Raw genomic sequence first — 16,609 nt, 5'->3', positions numbered from 1 at the left:
ATCACCAAAAAGACAATAGAGAATTATGTCATTTTGATTTTCATTTACCTCATTAAGTTTCCGTAGACTTCGAGTTCCTCTTGGGCCAATTTCGTTCTCTGAATCGCTGGATGAACCTTCAGATGATGATCGATCGGTCGAATGAGGTGGCACTGGAATGGGCAAACCTTCACCCACTTCATCCCTGGTCGGCTCATTTTCATCGTCTTCTTCAAAATATGGAAGGAAATCATTCTCCTCATCTTGTATATTCCAATCCCAAGAGGCTTTCTCATCAAAAACAACATCATAACTAATAATTACCTTCTCTTTCAAAGGACTGTAAAGACGATAACCCTTTGAACTTGCATCATAGCCGACGGAGATGAGTTTCTCGCTTCAATCATCGAGCTTGGTCCTTTTTTCTTTTGACACATGAGCATATACAATACTCTCAAACACCTTGAAGTGACCAATCCCAGAATTTCTTCCGTTCCATGCTTCTTGAGGCGTCTTGTCAAGCACACTTTTGGTTGGTGCTCGATTTGTCAAATAAACTGCACAAGCTACGGCCTCCGCCCAAAATTCCCTCGGCATCTTCTTTGTATTTAGCATGCTTCTTGCCATATTCAAGATTGTCCGATTCTTCCTCTCCACCACGCCATTTTGTTGCGGTGTCCTTGGGACTGTTAACGGACGTCGGATGCCTTTTTCATCACAAAATTGTTTGAACTCATTTGATGTGAATTCACCACCTCGATCAGTTCTCATGGCCTTGATTGTAAGGTTTCTTTCATTCTCCACATGTGCCTTAAATCTTTTGAAGATTTCAAATACTTCTGATTTTTCCTTCAAAAAGTACACCCATGTTTTTCTAGAAAAATCATCAATAAAGAGAAGGAAATATTTACTTTTACCATGAGACTCTGATTTGATCATTCCACACACATCGGCATGGATGAGTTCTAAAGGCTTCTTTGTTCTTGTCATAGACTCCTTCGGACTACTTCGATGATGTTTGCCAAGCAAACACCCTTCACACACTTGGTTTGGCTTGTGAATGTGTGGTAAACCTCGCACCATCTTCTTCTTCGACAAATCTTCTAAACTTCCAAAATTGAAGTGTTCGAACTGTAGATGCCGTAGCCAAGAGAGATCTTCATAACACGTCTTCAAGCATTTTGGAACATCATTACATATATTCAAAGGAAACATTCGGTTTTTGGTTATGGAGACTTTAGCAATAAGTCTCTATGATTATCCCTCAAATACAAACAATTGTTTTTCATTTGAACTTCAAAACCTTTCTCTAACAATTGTCCCACACTCAATATATTATTTTTTCTCTAACAATTGTCCCACACTCAATATATTATTTTTTACATTGGGAATGTAATAAACATTTGTGATATATTGATTTTCTTCATTTTTTAACCGAATGAGAATTTTACCTATTCCTTTGATGGCGGCCAAAGAATTGTCTCCAAAGGCAATATTACCTTTCTCCATCTCATTCAACTCCACAAACATCTCGCATTTTCCACACATGTGATTCAAGGCTCCTGTGTCAAGATACCACATACTATCTTGACTCTCTTCTTCTCCCTTTGAAACCATAAATAAGGTTTCATTCTCCTCTGCATAATTGGATTGCCCTTGATGGGCTTTTGATGTGCTAGCAGTTGATCAGTCCTGATGCTTTCGATCAATCGACTCTGTTTAAGATGAGTAACACCCATTCGCATAATGTCCATATTTGTTATAATTATAACATTTTACCTAAGATTTATCTCTCCCGGACCTTCCACCACGTCTTCCACAACCTCGACCTCCTCTTCCTCTTGAGGATTCAGATGAGTTTTGAGAAACATCGGTGTTGGCTTCACCTCTTCCAACATGGTCTCGACCACCACGACCTCTTCCACATCCACGACTATTCTCCTCCTTGATTTTGAGTTGGAGAAGTTGTTCAACGGTCTTTGTTTGCTCCATCCTCCTTTTCTTTTTCTCCTCATAGGCTTGTAACGAGCCTATAAATTGTTCAATTGTCATGTTCTCGAGATCCTATGCCTCCTCGATCGTCATGGCGATAATCTCAAACTTTATATTTAGGCTTCGTAGAACCTTCTCCATGACACGAACATCGGTGATTTCTTTACCATTCCGTCTCAATTGGTTGACAACAGCCATTACTTTTGTGTGATATTCCGCTATCACCTCTGTCTCCTTCATTTGTAAAGATTCAAACTCACCACGTAAGGTTTGCAACCGTACCTTTTTCACACGATCGGCTCCTCTATGAATCCATTGAAGCTTGTCCCATGCCGCCTTTGACGTCTCCGCATTGGCGATGGTGTCAAACGTATCTTCATCCACCGATTGATACAAGATATAAAGGGCCTTCTTGTCCTTCTTTCTTGTCTTCTTTAACACATCTCTCTACGCTTGATCGGCTTCAGCTTCTGCCTCTTGGAAACCGTTCTCCACGATTTCCTATACATCTTGTGCTCCTAGTAACGCTTTTATCTTGATGTTCCAATTGTCATAGTTGAGCTTGGTAAGCATTGGTAGTTGAAGTGAACCTATTCCACCGTTGGCCATTTTTCTCTCAATATTTTCTACTAGCTCTAATACCACTATGTTAGAAAAAACGTGGAGAACAAATATGAAAAATGAGAGATATGTTTTCCATTCAACTAAGCATGCCTTTATATAGGCTTACAAACATAATCATAGGAATGCCAATGGTTACAAAATTCTCATCACTCACATAACTCCTATAACATAAAAATGTCATCAAATGCTCATAACTCACATAACTCCTATAACTTAAAAATCACTATTGGTTACAAAAAAAATTAAAAGTTACAAAATCCAAAAGTCACACTAAATATCACAAATAAAGTTTAATAATGACAAATGTTTCAACAGAACTAACCAAACTGAATAAACCTGAAACCAACCGATTGTATTTATTTTAAATTTCAAGACTTATGTTCAAAAGTTGATTTTCAACCTAGCTGGTTGTGCACTGCACCCTCTTACCTAAACCAAAGGTCACATGTTCGAAAGGCTAGTATAACATTTTTCACTTAAAATTCTTACCTTCAAGCAAGCTGATTTCATTGGCTAGTGGCCCACAATTCCTATGCTCCATTAGGGGAAAGCTAAGCCTAAGCAACCCTTGCAGGTAAAGAAAGCATTGAGAACTAAGGTGAATGTTACCCTTAAATATTTAATGGTTCTAACCTTGCCAATAAGGAAGAAGGTTGTGCGATGCTCTCCCCAAGCTTAGGCATAGTTGAAGAGTGATATAGGGGGCGATGCGGTATCGCTCCCTCATGTTCTCCAAGCCGACTTGGATAAGTCGAGATGGATCACTTCCACCAGGATCTCTTGGAGGGACGTCAACAAAAAATTTGACAAAGTCGACACAAAAAAGCAATCTACTGCCACGAACAAAGGTCATTTTTTTATAGGAAATCTCTTTTCGATGATGACCATTGGATGGACTACCATCTGACGAACACACTTGAACAAGAATTGGCACTCTCGCAAGGCGAGATTGACACGACCACTTGTTCACACTAAAAAAAGCGTAATCAATATGAAGAGCATTAATCACCTTTGCCACGTCCGAATGATTGCATCACCTCTTAAGAAGTCGATGACCTAACCCTTAACAAAACCACTAGTCAACTCACTGGAGGACCAATTTCGACGGTTGCCTAAGGCATGGCACAAAACTCATGGACGGGTACAAGCCCAAAAGGTATCAGGAAAAGGCATTGGGGAGTGTGCGTCCCAAAAGGAAAATGACAGTGCCTTGGAGTTTGGGCCGACCAGTCGAGCCGATAAACATATATAACAATTAGGAAATAAACGAGTTGAGATTGGACTGGCACCCTATAACCTCAAAGGCTAGAAAACGTCCTTGACAACCTTGACGCCACACGCAACCATGGTTATATGTCAGATGTCTAATTTATAAAAAAAAACCCCATTCGACCACTCTAAATTGAAGAGTAAGTAATCTCCAAAGGAAAGAATCTTACTTCTTTTTATGCTTAGTTGAATTAGTCACTCTTAGTACTAACTTAAATATCAGAGTACAGTAGGTTGGACACCATACTAGCACGAGAACTCTTATGCAGGTTAGCTTGGACGAGATTTAGACCTGATCAGAGGGAAGTGAATCAAAGTTCAAGGCCACCGAGCACCTACAATGCTGAGTGTCAACTCTCTTAAAATTGAGACATCGACATCGACATCAACATTTTAAACCTTGTTTTTTATGTGTGTTTATCTTTAAAAATAGATAAATGCTGGAAAATTGGCATAGTAGCCTAAAATAAGAGGTCCAAATGACAAAAACAGGGTGCTTTTTTTAAAAAGACCAATTGAAAAGTGGTCTTATGCTATTTTATCATTGTATGAAGTTACCTATTTAACCTCAAATCCATTCTTCTTCCCTTTTCTTCATTTTGCAATGTTTTTCTTCTTCTTTTTTTCTAAGTTTTCTTCTTCTCACTTCCATTTCTTTACTTTGTTTTTTCTTTTTTTGTCTTTTTTATGTGTTTCTTCTTTCGGTTTTTTTTCGTTTCTTCTACATTTTCTGTTTCTTCCTATATTTCTTTTTTTCTTTCCGTTTCTTTACATCGATCATAGAACATACAACATATAACATAGAGCAAAGAGCATGAAGCATCATGTATTGTGCATCGAGCATTGTGCATGGTGTATCGCGTATCGAGCATAGAACGTACAACATAGAGTGTAAAGCATAGAGCATGGAGTGTCATGTATCGTGCATCGAGCATTGATCATCAAGTGGCGTTCTTAATTGCAAACGCACAAGTGGTTTTCAAGGTCGAATTGGTAAATTGACAAGATGTTGATGTAAGTAGAATGCCACTTCTCATAGACAAAGAATTGTACCTTTTTAAGTTACTCATGTTTCTACTAATTTTAAATTTCGATTCCCACATATTTAAATATGAATGAACAAGAAATGTCAAAGATTTCGTTATTATTTATAAAATAATAACTTATCTATGTATGAGATAATGCTGACTTAATAAATTTTAGCATCTTCAAAAGCACAACATTATGATTTGATAAACCCAAGTAGATTATAAAACATTCATAAATATATATGGAATTTTAACTCTCCAAATGATAGGATTTTAATTTGTAAATTGATCAAAGCATCTTCTATTATAAAATTTTATAGAACACTAAATGGTGGTAGAGAAAAAATAAAAAAATAGAAAAGCCAACACAAACTCTTTTTTCTTTTTCTAGTGCAAAAATTGCAAAATTGAGAGATCAAACACCTCTAAGTTCAAATAACTCCGGATTCATTTAGCTTTGATTGACCCTGCAATGATCTTTTTTTTCTCCAGCCAGCAATTGCTGGTTTAGGAAGCCAGATATTATAGCTTCAAAATGAAGTAAAAAAAAAGGTTCAAATTTCACAATTTGGGGTTTGATGATCACCTCATATACTGGAATAGAAATAGGATCGTCAATATTTTCACTATTCGAATATCAAATAATTTCTAATTTATTCTATCTATGGAGTAGAACCATAAGATGACCTTGTGTGAAGGTTAATATAAATTGCATAATTGTCTAGTGTCAGTTATTGGAACAAAAAATCTTCTATACACAATCCCCCATTTTGATTACATAATATCACATATATCAAAAAGAAAAAAAAAAAAAAAAAAAAAAAAAAAAAGGGTTCCATTGGCTTCCCTCCACTTTTTATCGCATAGACAGACGGACACTTAAGTGAAGACGCTGATTCACTAGACTAAACCCCTTCATTTTAAGGCCAAAAACCGAAAGTCTTTCATATATCTTCAAACTGGAAGAAATCTCTCGATAAATACACTTCTTTCCGGCTACCTTGTGTCTGTGCCAGTCAGTTTGTTCTCCAAGGATGAAGGAAAATCGACTTCCCAGATGGCTAATCCAAAACCAAAATATCTGCAAACAGATGTTCGTTAAGATGAAACGAGCAATAGGCTGGTTGTTTTAATCTGGAACAATTTAGATTATTCATTTCTTCCAGCAAAAGATTCAGACTCAGATCCACATGCTAATAAGAAATCCAACCAATATAGGAGAAGAAAAAATTGCACAAAGATTTATGTTGGCACCCATATTAAACTCTTTGGGAGTTTCAGTTGAAGCATCTTACCATTGCTGGTTTTTCCTGAACTCTGTAAGCACTGGGTATATGTTCTCAAAGGCTGTATATGTCTCCTCTCTCACCTGAAGGATTCAAGATCAAAGATAACTGTAGTTCTGACACTAACTTTACAAATAGGCTGTGTGTTTTTAAAGCTAATAAAGCGCAATAGTTTTTGGGACTTAAGTACAAAGCACAAAGCACAAAAAAAGCACAGATTTTTGTGTGATGTTCGCTACCTATGTATAAAGTATTCCATAAGGAAAAGAAAATGGTCGAATATTATGAGGGAAAAATAACCTAAATGCAGGGAAGTTTGCATTTAGACTTAGTAAATATTATTTTTTTTAATTAATATAGATGAAAAACCCTAATAATTATTATTTTTTTACTTAATGAAAAAGCCTCAGGGCCAGGGCTTAACACTTGGGGCTTCACAGAAGGAGCACGCCTAATGTACACGTTCTTTTGTGTGCCCCGCCTTAACCTACACCTAGTGCCTAGCCATGCGCGTATGACCACCTTTTAAAACATGGCAAATAGGTCATGCAATTCTGCAATTGTAATCCTGTTATTCTAAGGGTTATCTCAAGATTGGTCAAAACTGACCATAAATCATACTAAACCCATTAACTGCTAATTGAATCTGTGATAATTGATGGCATATAATTACGCATTAAATTGAAATCAGAGAATCATATTGACCAGTAAAATATTCGAGTCAAGGAACTTGGAGACCTCCCTACTGAATAAATGCAAGCCGAAGCTAAAATAGGTAAACCATCATATGCCTTCACCGTCACCCAATACATACCACCTCCGACTAATAAACTTTTGGCTAATAACTAATATATCCTCAATATTCAAATAATATTTCAGACATCTAACCTCATAAGCACAAAAATGGCAATCGAATTTTTACCTTAGCCCCAGTTAGAACTATTTTTCCAGAGACAAAAATGAGCAGCACAATCTTTGGTTGTTTCATCCGATATATCAATCCAGGAAATAACTCTGGTTCGTACTGGAAAGAAAAATGAAGAGTTAAGTTTTAATGAAGTTAAGTTACACATATATAAAAAAGTTCGACATCAAAATAAATGTTTAGTTTTAATGAAGTTAAGTTACACAAATATAAAATGTTCACATCAAAATAAATGTTTAACTGATAAAATATATAGTGAATGTTAATTACAATGAAGTACTTAAAACATTGAAAATACTATTAACTCTTAGGATTTATTTCATCACCGATAAATGTGCATACATCACTCAAAACTACAAACTTCAGTACCATCTCAAACTTGTTGACCATGAAGATTCATTGTTGGACTAGTTCCCCATGCAAAAACCAAAACACAGAATCACTTTAAAAAATTGGAGAAATGCCCCCAAAAGTCATGCCCCCAAAAGAAAAATATTCAGAAGAGATGGAGATTTCTAGCAGAAAAATGCTTGACTAATACATACACATTCAAGGCATACCCCCAAAAGAAAAATATTCAGAAGAGAGAGATTTCTAGCAGAAAAATGCTTGACTAACTGTGGACTTCCAGAATCTGACAAAAATCTAATAATGAGGTAATAGAAACGATCCCATAGAATGCACATAGATACCAAGATATAGATTTTAAGCTTACACTTGAAAAGGCTCCGTGTGAATAAGCAAGACCCTCGAGCCTTATGGGGAACTTAACATCACATGAGCCAACAATATTCTGAATCTTAAAATCCTGCATCAGATTAAAAATGCATGAGAATGTACACTAAACAATCTTAGTTTTAAGAATCAAATTTTTTTATTTGAACTGTGTGTTTATCTTATTTTCCCTTCTCTTTTGTCTTCTTTCATTCTTACTGAAAGACGTCTCCACTTTTTTTTTTTTACAAAAGGAAATCTAAAAGAAGTTTCTGGTGGCAATTGCAGTGCCCTACACGTGAGGGGGATAGAAGCACATACCTTGAACTTGGCAGGAAAACCAAGTTTTTGGATAATTCGGGCGTACTGGGAAGTAGAAACAAGGTACAATATCAGATAAAGAATTCATATTATATTTTTTATGACCTTCATATGAAAAAGAAGGGTGCTGTTGAATGAGATGCCCAACAGCTTTTAGAATAATAAGAAAGTCAATAAACTAAGCATCAACTGATCATGCTTATTGACTCCCTTATGACAATTTAATCTCAAATGATACATCAACACTTAGTTATGCAAATAACTATGCGTACATACATTTTTTCTACAACAAGATGTAATGTACATATTACTTTCAACTATCAACCATTCTCAATGCCTAATTCCTAACCATATCTCAGCTCATATGTCTAATTGTCTGGACTGCCTATAAAATGAAATCTGTAACACTTAAGCTTCAGAATTCAAATTAAGTCACCGAATCCAGGCAGGACACAACTAGTCAGACCTTTGAAAAATTAATGAACCAAAAGATAACAGTTTAAGATAAAATCATGTAAACCTTCTCAAGCTGCAGGATTCCATCATTGATATTCTAACAGCCAGTGTGTAGAGAGAGGTTTTGACAACCTCTATACACTAAGACAAAACAATGGAAAGAAAGTAAATACCTTTCTTGCAGCTAATTTGGATTGTTGTTCACTCTTAGCTCCAGTACAGACCTACACCACATCATACATCTGAATAGCTAAAACAAGATAATCTTCAAGTGCAGCAACCAGTTTACAAGGGAAAAAAAAAGAGCATCCATATAACTATAGTGGCAAATTACGGCCACAAATTCTCACCCAACTTAAATGCAATTCAAACAAATTTCATCAAGCTCCGAAGCATTCTTAGGGGAATTATTTTATCAACGTGCCTGTTTCATATGGGTCCATGAAAAGAAGATTGGCCAAATAAATTATAAATATTGGTTTGAGGTCTTTTTTTCTTTAGTACAACTCCCATAATGTCATATTGTCTTAATACATGTGGTTTTGAGGTTATTATTAAATTATAGAATAAAATATGATCATGACATGGGTTCACAAAGATATGGAACAAGATTATGCCCCTAATCAACCTTGCAAATTTTTGATCTTTGATCATAATGTCATATTGTCTTAATCAAGTTAGCAATGTGGCAAACTTCAGTCATTCAAAAATTAGGTAGAAAATAAATTACCATCTTTCCTGATGCAAATATCAATGCTGTAGTTTTTGGCTCCCTTATTCTCATGATAACAGCAGCAAAACGCTGTTTCATTGAAAAAATTATTGAAATCTTAAAAATTCAAAGGCAAAAAAAGAAACAACAAAGTTCCAACCTGAAATTAGAATTGGCTTATTATAAAAAGTCACTTGCCTTGGGATTATATTCAGCATTGCGAGCTTGCAGAGCAATGGCTTTTAGATCCAACTTGCAGTCCAGATTCACAGTTGACACAATGTTCCTAGAAACAATATAATATATTGTACGTTCATCAAGAGACAAAAAAAAAGAGAGTACATATAATCAGAAAGAATATGTTTTTATCTTAGTTACCAGGTTATCACATATCACCGTTATGTATGACAATTTTGTCAGGAAGGGAGAATCTTCTCTGAATTATTCTTGGAAATATTACAAAGATTATGCTAGACCATCAATCTTGACAAATTCTTAATGTATAGACAAAATTTACATATTCCTGAGTAACTATTCAAATTAGTAAGAGAGTTGTGAACTCCTTAAATTTTTTTGGTGGATGTAATTCATTCTTAGAACTCCAACTTAACTCTCGTATTACCAAAATGAATCTACAGTTGTTGATGTGGTTTGAGGCTTTGTTTTTGGTTTTGGGTGAATTTTGTCTTTCCCTTGTTCTTTAGTACCCTGTTTTGGGTTTAAAGCTTGGATATTATGTTGTATTTGTAGTTTACCGTGTAGTAACTTTGTGTATTGTTTAATAGGGATTATCTTGTAATTTCAGTGGGCTGGCTAGTATTTAAAGAATTAGTCCCCCTTTTCATTCATAAGATTTTTGAGGTAATGTTTCTACCAACTTGCTTACACTAAGTTCGGTATCAAAGCTCCAAGACTACCTTGGACCTAATGACTAGGAAAAACACCATAAATTCCGGTCGGGTAAGGGATGTTGAGCCCAAACCCATGCACCTGATGCGCTCTCTCCACAATCCACAATCGTAAGCTTGCTGGCGGTTGAAGGACCATTGAATTATATGCAATCTAGCATTGATAGTATTCAGACTATCCTCGAAGATATGGCTAGGCAATTAGAACAAATTTCCAATGCCCCTCCACAACAACCTTTATAGGGAAAAGGGGAGATTAGGGAGCAACCGCAAAAAACAAAAATTCAAGAAGTACAAAATAATGGATCAAGATTTAATGCAAGGGGAAGATTTCCTAATTTCTAGAGAGCTCGAGTTCTTCAAGATAGACCAAGAATTCAAGAACCTAAATTTGACAACCATGATTTCGATTCCTCCAGTGAATAAGAAAAGCTAGGAAGATTTCATAATAGATAAGAGGTGAGGAATTTTCAATAACGCAAGGATTACAACCAATATTACAAGATGAAGATCGATTTCCCTACGTTCGATGGCAAGATAGACTTAGAAGCATACCTTGATTGGGTCAAAAGCGCAGAGAGCTTCTGATTACATGAATACACCGAAGCCCAAGGTCAAACTAGTAACTTCTAAATTGAAAATTGGGGAGCTATGTCATGGTGGGACCAAATACAACTCAATCTTAGACTAATCGGAAAGAGACCTATCAAGCGTTGACCATGAATGTTGAGAATGATGAAAGGAAGAGTCTTACAGGCTGACTATGAACAACTCCTTTACCAACAGTATCAAAAATGTAGAATTGAATTGTGGCCATATACTGTGGAATTTCATAGGTTGGGTGCCCGTACAAGATTAATCAAAAGTGAAAACTACCAGATAGCAAGAATTGTAGATGATCTTGGCAATAGCTATCAATATGGCTGCTAAGGTGGAACAGAAAGTAGAAAAAGAAATCAGAAACAGAAGAGAAGCATGTGGAACAGATCATTTACTTATTCTAAAAAGAACTCTGACACTAATAAGCAATTTTAGGTTGGCAGCATGTCTGGAACAAAAACAACACATGTAACAAACCCAATCAAACTCCAAGTTTTCAAAAAACGGCGACCAAGAAGGGTGGAACAAACATGCAAACTCTACCAACTTCAGCAAATGTTTTCGTTATGGCCATTGGCCAACAGGGTCAATCATCAAACGAATGTCCTCAAAGAAAGGTAGAGGTATATATGGAGGACGGGAGCCAAGAAACCAGTGACAACACTATTTTGGAAGAAGATCCTACTTACATTAAAGCTGAAGATGGGGACCAACTGTTATGCATTCTCAAAACAGTCTTGCTTTCACCTAAAACCAAAATTCATTCACAAAGACACGTCCTCTTCTGTATGCATTGCACAATCAATGGAAAGGTGAGCAGTGTCATTATCGACAACGGAAGCAGTTGAAATGTGGTCTCCTTGAAATTGGTAAAAGCTTTGATAGTGACACACCCTCCCATACAAAATTGGATGAATTCGAAAGGGAGGAGATGCTCAGATAAGTTCTACTGGAAAAATATATAAAGATCAAGTCGTTTGTGATAATCTTGATATGAATGTTTTTCATATTTTGTTAGGGAGACCTTGGCAATACGACTTACAAACCATTCACAAAGGATGGGACAATACGTATGAGTTTAACTCGATGGGCATAAAAGCAGTCCTACCTTCTAATGTTATTATATTAATAACAAGAAAGTATCTTTACCATCATTAAACGAAAGCCTTTAGTTACCAAAGAGTGTAAGGAGATTTGGGGTCGTCTTGTCCAAGGGCAGTCAAACTCACCCGACCCTTCTATGCCTAATGACCATGTTAACCAACTATTAGAGGAATTCCCACAAATTGTTGAAACACCAACAGATTTACCTCTTCTTAGGGATGTCCAACACCAAATTGACTTTTTACCCAATAGCATTTTGCCTAAATTGCCTCATTATAGAATGAACCCAAGAGATTGTAAGATACTTTAGGAACAAATCCAACAGCTATTAGAAAAAGGCCATAATCATCCAAGCCTTAGCCCTTGTGTCATCCCAACTTTAGTAGCCCCTAAGAAAGATGGTACTTGGAGGTTGTGTGCAGATAGTAGGGCCATCAACAAGATAACTGTTAAAGTGTCATTTTTCAATTCCAAGGATTTCGGATGCATTCAACCCAATTGGAGCTGCTAAGTGGTTTTCCAAAGTTGATCTCAAGAGTGGTTACCATCAAATAAGAATAAGGTGGAGAGATTAATGGAAGACAACCATCAAAACACATGATGGTTTGTTTGGCTTGTCGTGCCATTTGGCTTGTTTAATGCACCGAGCACTTTTATGAGACTAATGTCACAAGTTCTAAAACCTTTCATTAATAAGTTTTTGGTGGTATATGTCCATGATATATTGGTTTATAGCAAAACTAAAGATGACCACCTATTTCATCTTCACAATATGCTTAAATCGTCGGCCGAGAATCAATTGGTCATTAATCAAAAAAAAGTGTTCATTTTATGACAAACTAGATCTCTTTTCTTGGGTTTGTGATTAATGAATATGGAGTGTCTAACACTTCTAAAACTCAAGCTACACGCAATTGGCCAACACCCACGTCAGTAAAGGATGTCCAAAGCTTTCTTGACTTGGCTACATTTTACAGGAAATTTATCCAACATTTGAGTTCTTTAGCAGCCCACTCACTATTTGCTTGAATAAAGGAAAATTTCTTTGGTTACAGGAACAAGTTATGCTCATCCACAGTGTGCTCTTCCAGATTTTTCTAGGCCTTTTGAAGTACTTTTCAATGCTTCTGGGGCTGGAAATGGAGCCATTCTATCTCTAGAGCATGCATCCTAATGAATTCTTTAGCAAAAAGTTGGGTGAGGCTCGTCAAAAATAGAGTACATATGAGCAAGAGCTATACTCCCTTGTCCGAGCACTTAAGGTTTGGGAGCAATACTTATTATGAAAGGAATTTATACTTTTCTCTGACCATTATTCTCTAAAATTTGTGCAAACTCAAAAAACTATATAAATCGTATGCATGCTAGATGGCTTTCCTTCATTCAAAGGTTTGATTTCGTCAGTAAGCATAAAGTTGGACACTCTAATGTTGATTCGTTAAGCAGGAAAGTCCATTTATTGGCATTCTTGAAGGGGCAGGTTGTGGCTTTTAAACAATTACTGGACTTGTATTTTAATGTATAAATGAAATTTATATATTCCTGAATAACTATTCAAATTAACAAGAGATTTGTAAACTCATTATATTTTTTAGAGGATGTAACTGGTTCTTCGAACCTCGATTTAAATCTTATATTACCAAAATATATACTGTTACCTACATGTGTGCACACGAGAGAGAGAAATAGGGGGGAGAAAGAGATTGGATGTGTATATTCTTAAATATTTCAAAACTGGAGAGTTTGAAAGAATCACATCACGCCAATATTGGATGTTCATATGGATCTTAGGTCGAAAAGTTAAAAACTACTCTCGTTTCCAGAGTAACCCAATTTCTGGATACATCACTATAAGCATCCATGATACCAATTTCTTGTTGAAATCTGCTCTATATAGCAGTGTTAATAAGACAACCCCAAGCAAACCTAAGATGAGAGGCAAGGCAACCTACGGTCTGGTTGCCTCTTGAAGTGCCTAGGCAAGCATCTTCAATCAGGGCTCCCCCGACAACACCTCAATGCCCCTTTGAGTGCCTTTGGCATTGACGGAGGCACGCAACCAACCATTCTACTGCTGCTTCTTTAATTTTTATTTTTTCAAATATGCTCCATACCCATAAAATCAAATCTAGTAAGCCCGAGAAAAAGGCCTACATAAAGATTTGCCATTAACTTTTCTGCTACTCCTTAATATTTTTTTAATTCACTTCCTTCTTCCCTCTCGTTTCATCTTCAGACTAGTCATCGTTTCTTCTTCTCGAACGATGTTTTCTTCCTCAAGGTTTCTCCAATTACTTCAATGGTTGGGTGTAAGGTTTCTCGACTTGGTCATCATATCCTTTCTACCAGTCAGTAATGTTTCTCCACTTTTCTTCTTGTTTGTCTTATTCAGTCTGTGGGTAAGTTTTTCATTTATTTCTTTTGCTTCATTCTTTGAAGTTTGTTTTTTAAATAAAACTTCTGTTACTTTAATCAATAAAATTATAAAATTATATTTTATTATTATAATTTATAGTAGGTTGTCCTTACGGTAATTTATTATGATTTGTAATTATATTCAATTAATCAATAAATTTTCGTATTTGCATTTTGCTTCTTCGGCATCGGCAGTGGGCAGTGAAGTTGTTTTAAGTTTATTTTGTACTCTTTTACAATAGGATGGTGGAAATGGAGCACAAACAAAAACATTCTGATTCGCAATTGAGGAACTATTAGAACTTAATTAGTATTGTATGTTTTTGCCATTTGGATGTTCTTACAATCTATGTTATATTTATTTATTAATGGCCCCTTGCTCCACTCAGGCCTCACCTTTTTTTCACCTCTCCTCTTGAGGCAATCAAAGGGCTGGTCACCTTGAGATGCGCCTTGCCCTTTGAAAACATTGATATTTAACCACCATTTAAAACTAATGAAACACTATTATTTGGTCAACAAAAAATAGCTATCATACACAATCAGAAGGCACAAGCGGTTGGAAAAGTGAGAACTCACTGGAGGGTAGGCACAATTCCTGAGGGATGCTTCTTAAGATCAACGGGTTGGGCTCCTTCCAAGCCTTGATCAGCCATTTCTTATAAGAAATCTCTTCACGACAGAACTCCACCCTTTAAACTCCTTCTGCAAAATAATTATCACAAAAAACAGTAAGAATACCACCATTCTTCACGTTTCTTCAATCCCCCAAGCCCAAAATCAGGACAAAATATCCCTAAATTATAAATAACCCAAGAATTCATGCCTATTAAATAAACCGAAAATAGTAATCCGTACATCACAAACAGCTATCACAGTCGCACTTATCAAATTAACGATAAAGGTCAAAAGAAATACATAGATCATAGAAACCCACTTCACTTCAATTAATCATTAAAGGGGTATACAAAAACCCATCTTCTTGAGACATGTAAACGACCCGCAAAGGCCCAATCTAAGCAAAACATGCCTAGATACCAACTGAGGAAGGCAAGACACAAACCCAATAAAAATCTAAATCAAAACCCAAAAGCTAGCCCCCCTAACAAACACGATCTATGGATCACAAAACAAAACAAAATGCATACCTCTTGCAAATGGGAAACCCTAGAATTGGGCGAAGAATTTTCTGTCGATCGGAAGAGAAAACTTTGGGGATAATGAGGAAGGATTGATGGGTGAGGAAAAGTTGAGAAAAGCTATATTTTCTTAAGATTGAGAAAAGCACCAACAGAAAAGTTGCATATTCAAATCAACTCAGTTAATCAAATCCGGAACAACCTATATTTTCTAATCTTTTAGAAAATAAACACAGAATCACAAGGAAGAGACTGAGGTTCCTACCGAAAGTTTCGAATCAAGAACGAAAGGCCGAAGGGAGACGCGAGAGACGGAGAGAAGAATTGGGAAGGGGGGCTGGCCTCCAGCTTGCGAGAGAGGAACGATTTCGGGCTGCAATTTGCGTCTTGCGATATGGGAAGAGACCCTAAAATCTAAATTTCGAGTATATATATATTTTAAAACGGTTCGGTTTGGTTTAAATTTGTGAAATTCAAATCGAATCGAACCGAAAATTTCGGTTAATATCTTTTAAATCGAACCGAACCGCAATTTCGGTTTTATTAATAATCCGATTTGGTTTTAACAGTTTTAAGACCGGTCCTAGATATATAAAAACCCATCAGGTCAAGATATGTACTATAACATCCCCAAATTTTAGGTGAATTTAAAATGATTATCTTAAATTTATTGAATTTTATGTTTTTTTTTTAATTTTCAATTTTAAAATCAAATTTGAGAAAATAATTGATTTAGATTAAGTTGATAAGAGAACTTAAAATTTAATTGGTGAAATATTTAATATGTAGATTTGATTGAGATATTTGGAATCCTCGGTTGTGGTTTGATTTAAATATTTGGATAAAATATTTTGGAATTGGAATTTAAGTTGATGAATGATTTAAATTTGGGGTTTTGAATTTAAGATTGCGAAGAGGTGGGAATTTAGGGGAAAAAATTAAATAATATAAAATTGACAGATCAAAGTAGGGTTTTGACTTAGAATTAGTAAATATATTATAGGGGTACTCGCAAGAATAGAAAAAAATAACATTCTTAAATTTACAAATTTAGCAATGATTTTTCAAAATTTGCAAATATAGCAAAAAAACCCATAAAAGCATATTTCCATTTTTATTATTCCAAACTTACCCTTT

General features: G+C 35.8%; 1 protein-coding gene across 2 annotated transcripts; it reads right to left on the bottom strand.

Annotated features, from left to right (window-relative positions):
• Positions 1-5,580: 5,580 nt before the first annotated feature.
• LOC120071396 (TATA-box-binding protein) lies at positions 5,581-15,874 on the bottom strand. Of its 2 annotated transcripts, XM_039023658.1 has the most exons (11): positions 15,738-15,874; positions 15,482-15,601; positions 14,913-15,038; positions 9,505-9,592; positions 9,325-9,396; positions 8,768-8,818; positions 8,139-8,183; positions 7,819-7,911; positions 7,101-7,202; positions 6,188-6,261; positions 5,581-5,973 (listed from the first exon to the last, which is right to left on the bottom strand). In XM_039023658.1, coding segments are annotated over exons 3-11 (603 nt in total). In that variant the 5' UTR covers positions 14,990-15,038; positions 15,482-15,601; positions 15,738-15,874; the 3' UTR covers positions 5,581-5,972. The 2 variants fall into 2 exon arrangements, with proteins under 2 accessions (XP_038879586.1, XP_038879585.1); XM_039023657.1 differs by lacking the exon at positions 15,482-15,601 and having other exon boundaries at positions 5,598-5,973.
• Positions 15,875-16,609: the final 735 nt, after the last annotated feature.

Source organism: Benincasa hispida, chromosome 2, assembly GCF_009727055.1.
Source record: "Benincasa hispida cultivar B227 chromosome 2, ASM972705v1, whole genome shotgun sequence".
NCBI classification, from domain to species: domain Eukaryota; kingdom Viridiplantae; phylum Streptophyta; class Magnoliopsida; order Cucurbitales; family Cucurbitaceae; genus Benincasa; species Benincasa hispida.
Note: the sequence above shows the minus strand (reverse complement) of the source record. Positions and strands in the feature narration are given on the sequence as shown.

What these genes read in the sequence shown, in the direction of transcription:
- LOC120071396 (XM_039023658.1), bottom strand. Translation starts at nt 14,989, where the DNA reads ATGGCTGATCAAGGCTTGGAAGGAGCCCAACCCGTTGATCTTAAGAAG. An exon ending in ATGCTGAATATAATCCCAAG is followed by an intron (nt 9,397 to 9,504) that starts GCAAGTGACTTT and finishes TCAATGAAACAG; the next exon opens with CGTTTTGCTGCTGTTATCAT. An exon ending in TATTTGCATCAGGAAAGATG is followed by an intron (nt 8,819 to 9,324) that starts GTAATTTATTTT and finishes GATGTGGTGTAG; the next exon opens with GTCTGTACTGGAGCTAAGAG.